At 27.5% G+C, this 10,373-nt stretch overlaps 1 protein-coding gene across 5 annotated transcripts in view; it reads right to left on the bottom strand.

Annotated features, from left to right (window-relative positions):
• Nucleotides 1-823: 823 nt before the first annotated feature.
• The window catches only part of LOC129983672 (mucin-4-like), a 37,821-nt gene continuing 28,271 nt past the window's right edge, over nt 824-10,373 (bottom strand). For all 5 annotated transcript variants that reach the window (XM_056093247.1, XM_056093248.1, XM_056093249.1 and 2 more), the window contains 6 exons: nt 9,516-9,599; nt 8,902-8,939; nt 8,125-8,273; nt 7,922-8,016; nt 6,524-6,635; nt 824-5,891 (listed from right to left, as the gene is read on the bottom strand). In XM_056093247.1, coding sequence (XP_055949222.1) covers nt 4,510-5,891; nt 6,524-6,635; nt 7,922-8,016; nt 8,125-8,273; nt 8,902-8,939; nt 9,516-9,599 — 1,860 coding nt within the window. In that variant the 3' untranslated portion in view covers nt 824-4,509. The remainder of the gene's footprint in view (nt 5,892-6,523; nt 6,636-7,921; nt 8,017-8,124; nt 8,274-8,901; nt 8,940-9,515; nt 9,600-10,373) is intronic.

Genomic DNA, 10,373 nt, shown 5'->3' with positions numbered 1-10,373 from the left:
GTGGATTGGTAAATTATTCATTCTATTTGGGTACATGTAATCAAGATTTTTATGTGAGAAAAAATGTGAATTTATTCAATAAATACTTTTTGATATATTTCCCTAATCTTGAATGAAAATTGAATTGAGACAGTAATTCCACTGAATTTCCCGCAAAGTTTGCCACAGCAATTGCAAACAATATATAATAACTAACATATTTAAGAAATTATTCATTGAAAAATAATTACAGAGCTTTCAGAAGATTGCCTTATTTCTATACTTTAAAATTTGTATACATGATTATTGCTTTTGTTCAACCTTCATGGAAATAAAAAAAAAGAGTTAAAAATGAATTAATAACAAGTCATTGTGTACTTTTGGCATTTATTTTAACAAGTGTTATTTTTCTCTTTTAAGTCCTAATAATTTCTCTTTAAGTATCTAATATTCTTCTTTAATGTTATTTCCTATAGAACCTAAAACTTCATCTAAATGAAAAGTGCTATAAGAAAGCCTGAGCTTCATGAAAAGTTAATAACTTAAATTCATTTCATATTAAATTTCCTTTCGTGATATATAAAACAATTTCATTATAATATATATTGTTATAAAATTATTGTACTAATGTTTGAAAGAATATTAAATTTAACCTCTGTTTCAGACCATAAATGATCAACAAAAATTTATTTCAATTTTTATGGGCTATTATTTATCATTATTTTGTTAAATAAAATTTCAAAGGATTAAATTTCTAACAATCCGAAATTCACATTTCTAAACCTTTATATGTACTGAATAACGAGTGTGTCTGTAATACTAGAGAAATCATAACACAAGAACATTTCTTTTTAGATGTCCGTGACGTTTAATAAAATATTTACAACCATCAAGTAAAAAAATTTTCACATATCATTCTGTACAATCTCTTCAGGTAATGACTTCTACCCCTGAGATGCTACATTTAATTTGAAGATACATATTACATATTTATATATTTTGAGCTTTATCACATATAAACATGTACATGCAATCAATTTCAAGTGATGTCATCATAGCCTTTTCCATTTTCAGGGGAACAATGTTTGAAGCCAGAGGATGGCACTACCATCTTCAGCTTGAAATGAAAGACAAAGAACTGGCACCACAGATGATTATTAACATTGGTGACTTTTTCTCCAAAGTTTTCACCTCGGGCAAAACTACATCACAGTCAAAAATGTGCTTTTTCCACACAGTAAAATATACATCTATCTTATCTTTTAATATGTATACATAATATGTAGATAGATATACACATGTTGATATATATATATGTTGTGTCTGTGTATGAATGTGTAACAGAAAGAGACTGTAAAATAATTTGTACTAATAAGAGGGGTGAAAATTCCCTTCCAATTTTTAAACAAACACAATAAGGAAAGCAAATTATATTGCATATTTATTGGATTAAAAATTTAAATTTTATAAACCTACTTTTCTCACTAACAAAATGTTTTAATATGAAATAAATTATTTAAGTACAAATGCAACTTTATCTTAACTATAAATAATTTATATTTAAACCAAGTTCAACCTTTACAGTCTCCACAAAAACGTGAATTTATTTAATTAAATAAAAAAAATTAGTAGTGTAGCAGTATTTGATTGAAAGTAGTTCATTGGATTAGATAAGAATTTATAAATAAAAATAAGTGTATTACATGAGAATTAATCTAATAGTAAGGGAGGGGTAAAAAAGAGTACTCTACCAAAAATTAGTGTGACTGTACTTGGTTTTATAATATCACATAAGAACATTTACATTTAAAATGCTTTGTTGTCTTAAAACATTACAAAACAGAAATCTGTAAACTCAACCATTTATTTTTATATGACTGATTATTGCTGTTACACCACTAATTTTCAAACGTGTGAAAATTGCATCAAGCCATTAGGCACTTTCTAGAAAAACATGAAAAATATTTACAATTTCTTTCTCGTTATTTTTTTTTCTTTTTTTTTTTACAAATTGGGCAAGGGGGAAACCCAGAGAGATCACCACTTTGTTTGTAGCACACAAAAAGTACATTGGCATCACCTTTCGAAGAAAGCTGTCACAACATTCAAGATAAATTACAATAAGGCAAAGGTGCAAGCTGCCTGCTTTTATGCACAGAAAATTCATATTGGTCAGCAATAGCAGTATTTCAAGATGATATATTTGGAATTTTCAGAAACAAATTCCAGATAAAATAGATCAACACAAGATAAGCATACATATTAGGAATGCTCTCAATACAAAATAAGTCTATTTGTTCATTGATGTTAGTTCCATTATTATAAAATAAACATTTTCAAGGGGAAAAAAATTTTAACATTTATTTTTTAATCTATAGACGAATCTTTCTGTAAGTGTAATAATTAAATTTAGAAAGAAAAAGATAGAAAATCCAAAATAATCATTTATCAAAAAAGGGTAATGGTGTACCTGAATTAACTTAAGGTCTCTGATTTAAATACATTTTCTTACATTTAGTATTTAAATACTATACAAATTGCTTCAAACTTATCTAAATATTCAAATTAAAATCAAACTTTATGAAGCATAAAAAATACATAATATACATGCTAAGATTTTAACCCTACATAAGAATTCCTCTAAGTATTTTCAGTACTTCCTATTTTCATCAAAATTATCTACTTCAAAATTACTAAATATTGTTTGAAATAAATATTGTTTAAACATGATGGGGGGGGGAGTAATAATTACAAAAACTATTTTTTAAAAAAATCGAGCTATTTCAAAATATTTTAATTTTGATTTCTTTTTTTAAAAAAACAACCATTAGTTTCATTGTTAATTTACAATTAAAATTACAGTTATTATCTTAAAATGAACGAGTTACAAAGAAATTTTCAATTCAAATGGTACTAAATGTTGTAAATTGCCTAATATATTAAACTTGAATACTATTACTGCTGACTACACAATGATAAAAGCCATATTACTTGATAAATTTTTTTCAACTGAACAAGCATTAAAAATATTTTCATCACAATACTGTATTTCCATAAGTAAATGCTATAAGCTAAGATGACGCATGGTATGAAATTCAAAATTATGTATTACATTTTGGGACTTTTAATATAAGAAATTGTATATAATAAATTATAAAGATCAGTTAATCACATCAATGAATTAAATATTTCTTTATCCTTAATCTGAAATCTCACTAATATAAAGTACTTTAATTGCAAAAACTGATCAATTAAGGATATTTTTTTATGAATACATAAAAGTACATTTGAATTTCAAAAGTACTTAAAGTTTCTGGTTATCAACAGTTTATAGTTAATTGAAATGACACATTTTGAATGTATTTATGTAAAAGAATCAAAGAAAAAAACCTTCAATATTTAACATTGTAGTTCCAAATGGAAATAATGTTTTCAATTCCAATTGCATGCATTCATGATCATCAATAAAGAAAATAAATCAATACCTAGACATTTTAATCAATACGTTCACAATAATTTTAAACTGAATGGATTGATTTCTCAAATTATTTATAGCAACATACTAATTAACATTAAAAGTAGATAAAAGATAGTTCTATATTGTACAATAACTTACATTATAAAACCTAACAATAACAATTTTCATATATTTTATAAAAAATAAACTATTAAAATGGTTATCTTTTTTTTTTAAAAAAAAAGCAATAAAGTAATTCCTACAATAGAATTTTTTTTTCAGTTATGAGAAAAATAGATAAAATGAAAACATGTAAAACTACAACTTTTTGTTCTTTGATTTGCATTTGATCATCATTAATATATCTGAACCAAGGAGAAGCACGAAGGAAGTTTCAAAATTTATAAAAGTACCCCTTACTTCAAAATGATTCAAATGCATCATAATTACTCACTAAGCACATTATATACAAGGAACATTAAGATAAATTAGCAGGTTCAAGTAGGATCAAAGTCATTTTGCATAGAATAAAAATGAGCAAGATTAAGTACAAATGCTTGAGCAAATTTTTAATCCTCTGCGAATCACAACAAAATGTTCGAGCAAAAAATATTACACTAGTTTGTACTGAATCACTATAACAACACAGAAGTAGGTTGAACAAAATTATTTAATTCACAAAAAAGTCTGAATTCAAATACATGACAGAAAAAGACTGGACAATGGATTGGAAAACAAAGGGCTTTTTTTTACATTTACCCCTTTAACTCTGAATTTATTGCTTGTGAATATTTTCCGTTCTTTATTGCTAAATTGAGGAAGTAAAAAAGCATCTAATTATTACAGTTACTTTCATTGTCAATTTTTACATACAATAAATTCACCATAAAATTCTAAAGATTTTTATGCTTTTTTAACCAACTTATTAGAAAATTCTTATATCACAAACTATACACAGAGAATGAAATCAATAGAACTCTTATATAACAATCATAACAATGAAAATAAATAATTGCCCTATGACACCTGGGCAGGCAGCTTGTAGAAATAGACGAACGAAATCACTTTCCATACTACATCAAAATACTATTAACTGCTTCATCCACATCATGTTGCCTTCTTCTACTGGTGGAGCCTATGCCAGAACTTGTGCTACTGCCATAGCCACCGATGTGCGCATTCTGGCTGTGCCTATTAAGAGACATGAAGTCTGTATGCGTATGGACACGATCATAACGCGAATCTGCTTCAGTAATACTTCTAATGGCACATTGCACTTGGTCTCCGGTGCCAGAACAGTTACTTGCAGGTTGCATAGGAGAGTCCTGAAACCTCTTTTGATGCTTAGGAATAGAGTAACCAATATAATCCATTTCGTTTTCCACAGATGTCTCAACATCTTGGATCCCATTTGGAATGCAATGTTGACTATCATTCAAATGATCTTCCAACCCATCTAACCCGGACAGATCCAAGTCAGGATTGTCTTGATTAGTTAAGATGCTATTTACAGCCAAGTCTGACTCACTAGGCTGATGGACTTGTCGAACATAATCCTGCGCCCAGTCATTCAATACAGTAAAGCTGTACTTATCGGTACAGTTATTTCTTAAACTACTGTTATACAACAAATTTGAATCACATGATTCCTCTGTCCGAGGAACGGGAGGATCAAAGTCCACAAGATGATTGACCCCACTGGAAGGATCAAAATCTACTATATGTGAACCCACCCGAGTATCATCATCCATCTCCATAGGAGACATATTGAACTCTTTCCTCAGTTCAGTTACCATGTCACCTATCCTAGTATCACTTTGGAAAGGTCCACTCATAGATGGAACCTTGTGATTTGTCTTATTTAACACAAAATCACTTTGCTTTGTAACCTCTGGCCTATGGATAGGATTAAAACTACTCAATTCAGGTTTTGTAGTGTTTAAATACTTCTGAGATGATGTTAAATTTGACACTGCACTATTATTGAATTTCACACGTTTCCGCACAGGCGACTGGTCCTCAGAATCACTTTCATTACGTCTTGTGGGTTTAATGACTATTCTTTTAAGCGTTGGAGGGCTCCTTTCAACGTTGTCATTGGGTGGCACAACAATATCTTCACAACTATCAATCACAGGTGCTTCAAGGTTATCATCCTCTTTAAACAAAGGATCACTATCTTCTGGGTGATCACTGGCTTCTCTGCACAGGCAATCATGATCATCTTGATCATAAGCACACCTATCTTTTTCAGAAAAGCGGTGAACTGGAGATGGGGAATGTTGAACCCTCTCTTGTTCTGCTACCATTTCTGAAAAATTACCATGCTCAGAAGATGGGGAACTGCTAACTCTTTCCTGCTTAATTGCCACTTCACATAAATCATCATTAGCTGGAGATGGAGGACAGCGAATTCGTTCTAGCCAGGCATGGCGGGAAGGTGGGATTGTTATAGCTACACAAAGAAAAAAAAGTTTATTTTAGTAATCAGAAAGAAAGAATGCCAATGTTTAAATTATTGAAAATCCAACAAAAAACAAGTTTTACAATATATTCAATAGTTATCATAGCACACTAACTGCTCGAATCAATTTAAATAATGGAATGAATACTGGAATTCATAAATAGCTATCATCAGGCAACAGTGCTTCAATCCTCTGGAATACAATACATGTCAGCTACAAATATATAATCTATTCAATAATGGCATATTTAATATTAAGAAAAATTGATTACTATACACACTTTATTGCTTACTAATTAGATATATTTAAGGTATTACTCAATAAGTCTAGTATAAAATCTTTGATTTCAGCCACTGATATAAGAATTATAAAATAACAATGAATAATACTCAAAACTAGTAATATAATATATAAATTCATTAATTACTGTATTACACAGGGAAGAAAAGCAATTACTTAAAAATAAAAAATACAGCTTGTAATCAGACATTTATATAAAGCAATAATAAAAGTAGAACTCATATTCTAGGTTTTACAATATTCTCCACTGTAAATGGCAAATAAAGAATAAAGCTTTAATGAGCATAAAATTGGACAAATATCTTAAATAGTAAAAACTTACTTCCTCCTTCTGCAACAATAGCTTTTTCAGCATCCAAAGCTTCCTGCTCTTCTTCAATGAGCAATCGTTGTATCTGCACAGCTTCATGAGATGGAGTCTCACTTTTTGGATGCTGTAAATTATGAATTTACTTTTAGAAATTTATACAAATTCATGAAAAAAATCAATTGAAGTTTGAAGTAATTTGAAAAATCAAAATCATATCTGAATCAATTCAAATATAAATATTTGAAGAAAATTATAGACTAGCTTAATTTTACTGGACTTAAAAATTAGAGACACCAATATACCCCATATTATACAAAGGAATAATATAGAGATACTAACAAAACAAATAAATCAATTCCTTGAATTTATTCTTGCTCCTAACAAAGCTGTGCATGTGTAATTGTGTGTGGCACTCTACAGGTCAGACCATTTGACCCACAGTTACCCAATTTGACACTTGTATATCTTGGAAGATGGGAATGTACACATTGAGGCTGCTGCTTTTTTTTTTTTTTTTTTTTGAAATTTAAACTATTTTTAATTAAAAATTAAGTTGAATTTTGGAATTTATTCATGTTAAACTTCCAAAAATATAATCACACCACTAAAATTAATTTTACACCATTTGAAAATTTAAAAAATTGCTCCTTCTATAATACCAATTTCATAGTGATGTAATAAATTCTTGCTAAACTTTAGCAATATCTTAAAACTTTTTTTTTTTTCAAAATTTTCAAAAAGTGCCCTGTATTTCAAACTAATTTCATTGTTTCATCAGCTATCTAATCGTACAATTTTCTTCCACTATAACAAACTTAAAGGTTTTGTTTAATATCTATATAAATTATGAGACATACGTTATGCAGGCATCAGTGCAATTACAATACCACAAAATTTATAAGATAGGTAAACGACACATTTACATTTTTAATAGCGCAATGATATCATGACTGACTTCCATTAGAAAGTTTCATGTTCACAATGAGTAGAGCATATGCAAAGCAACTGAAGTGTGGCAATTCCATGGTATCATGGGTTTCTGAGGTTAATGATAACCAATATTCCAGACAACTGGCCACCAAAGGTGACTAGTCAGATATAAAATGAATTCATTTACATAAATTAAAGTGAAATATGAATGTGAAATTTGTTAAAAGAATTAGATATAACAATAACAGGATAGAAGCCATATTCTTTCCAATTATGCTTTATCTATGAAAAAATGGTAAAGATTTTTATTATTTAAATTATCTATGATTAAATACTATTCCTCAATACATGGTGAAGTATATACAATTAAAATAAAATTATATACAATCAAAATAAAATTAAAGCAAATACATGCTACTAAAAAAATCAATTCTGCAACAGAAATATGTTTGCTTCTTTAAAAAATTATTCTACACTTACAGTACTATTCTTGCTCTGAGCAGCAAAGAACCTGCCAAACAGCAACTTCATTTTGCGCATCACATTTTCTGATCTTTTCCCAAACATCCTGTCTTCTACAGGATAAAAGCAAATAAAAAAATTAATTACTCAGAAAATTTAATTATTTTTTTAATTAGAAGCAAAAAAAAAATATTTCTCTTCTTTTTAAACTGTGAACATACCTTCCTCTAGCTGCTGTTCTGATGGTTCTCGAGAATTATATACATGATAACTTAGAAGTCGACGGCATGCATCAGCTTTGGATAAGAAGGGACTATTAACATCTGGATTCACAGCATTGTTTTGATCTTTCTTCAGTTGCTCATTAATTCTAAAAAAGGGGAAAAATACATTACAAAAATTTAACATGAAAAATTGAACTTATAAAATTATATATCAAAAAATGCCATAAGCATTTTACTTTTTTCCAAATTTATAAGATATATTTTCTTTGCATTAACAAAATGCATTAAGGCAGAAGTGGAATTTAGTAATTATAAAATGGTTATGTTTTCATTTCTTGAATGAGGCAGAATCAAAAACGATTAGAATAATATTTATTTAATAATTATAATTATATTAATCATTTATTAATATAATTCAGTATAATTAATAATAAAAATTTATTTAATAATTGTTAATATTCTTATTTGATATATTTTTAGATTAATATTTTCGCAAAATATTTGTATATTTTGTTTCGGTTATTCAACTAACAGATTTTTAATTTTCATCTAAAAACTTGTTTGCTGAAATGATCCTTATTTCATAAGTCAAAAGCAAAAACTTTTTTAGAAATAAGATTACACATTTCTCATTTCATATGAATATTTCGTTTAATTTAAAAATCATTAATAATATTATTGTGATTGCTTGATTAAGATAATTGTAATCACTGAGCGAACAAAACAAATCACTTAACCATAATAATAAATTAGACAGATAAATCAAATACTTACAAGACTGTGTTAACAATACGTTTAGCAGGAGATGGAGCCTAAAAAAGACAATAAAAATTTCATATATCTTGTAGCACATAAAAGACTGATTTCGAAATATTAAAAATCATTCAAATAAACATGAATATTTCCCCTAAAGTTTAAGAAATAAAATGTCCATGATGGAAAAAGCAATGTGTATAAGAAATAAATAAGCACAGGAAAATAATTATGATTATGTTTACTTTTTTTTTTAATACCTAGAGTAAAAACTAATCATTACAATTAATTTCCAGAACAAAGAAACTTTTCTAATCTATTTAAAACTTTAGTCAAAAGGGGGAAAAAAAAAAAGCAAAAATCTGAGATCATTTGGAATTTCAAAATCAGTATAATATAATAATACTTTAGAGTGATTTTATTTTGCTATATTTATCTTAGCTCAAACCAAAATATTTTTCTTCCAAGTCGAAAGTAATACCTTATTGTTCAAAAGGATGTTTTTGTAATCAAATTTTGAACAAGTTCAGAAGTGGGGAAAAAAAAAAAAAAAAAAGAGTAATAGTAAAAAGAATCAGTGGCCTAATTTTTAAAATTGACACTCAAGTATTTATTGAATCAACACTAAGAAATACCTTTCTTTGGACAGTATTTGAAGAAGATTGGACGACATATTGTTGCTGTACTGGTGGCTTCTGAAGACGTACAATTACCTGCGGCTAAAAAAAAAAAAAAAGATTAAATTAAACCAAATTAGCAGTAAAACAATGTTAACTAAAAAATTTCATGAACTTAAATGTTTCCAAAATGAATAAATTCAATTGTAGTTTTTTCAATTTTTAATTAATTTAAACTTGGATTAGCCAAATTTTCAAAATATTTCAGAAAATTAAAATTGCACCTTGAGTCATTTGTATTCAATGATTTGTCATAAACAAAATGCAATCTAAAAACTGATTTAAGAATATGACATATTGCAATAATACAAAGAACTGCTTATAATTCCAACAAAAAATAAACACATTATTAAAAACATATTTGGCAAGCATATAAGCTCACTAATTTCTAAAGTTGCAGTAAATATTTCTTATTTGAAAATATTAATAAGTTTTTAAATTCCGGTATGCATATTTTTGACTTTTTACAAAACCATTTAATGAAATTTTTTAAAGAATTAAATTGTACAATTACTTTTAACTGCCAGCCACTTTTGCATAATGTGGATAACATAGCAAGAAAAATAAAAATTTCACTGAAATATAAATCTAAAATTTTTTTAAAGATACAGAAACTGAGAAAAATTAAAGCAAGCACGAGCCATATGTTAAATGCTAATATAGCAGAATTTTTTTGAGGGTTTTTTTTTTTCTTTTTTTTTCCCTTTATTCTTTTTGAAAAACAGAAATTTCAAACTTTTAAAAAAAAATAGTGAATGTTAATTTCATGAATTAAGTTTATTCCAAAAATGGAACCCAATGAAACTATTAACACAA

Source organism: Argiope bruennichi, chromosome 9 (assembly GCF_947563725.1).
Source record: "Argiope bruennichi chromosome 9, qqArgBrue1.1, whole genome shotgun sequence".
In the NCBI taxonomy this organism is placed as follows: domain Eukaryota; kingdom Metazoa; phylum Arthropoda; class Arachnida; order Araneae; family Araneidae; genus Argiope; species Argiope bruennichi.
This window is presented reverse-complemented; position numbering and strand designations above follow the sequence as displayed.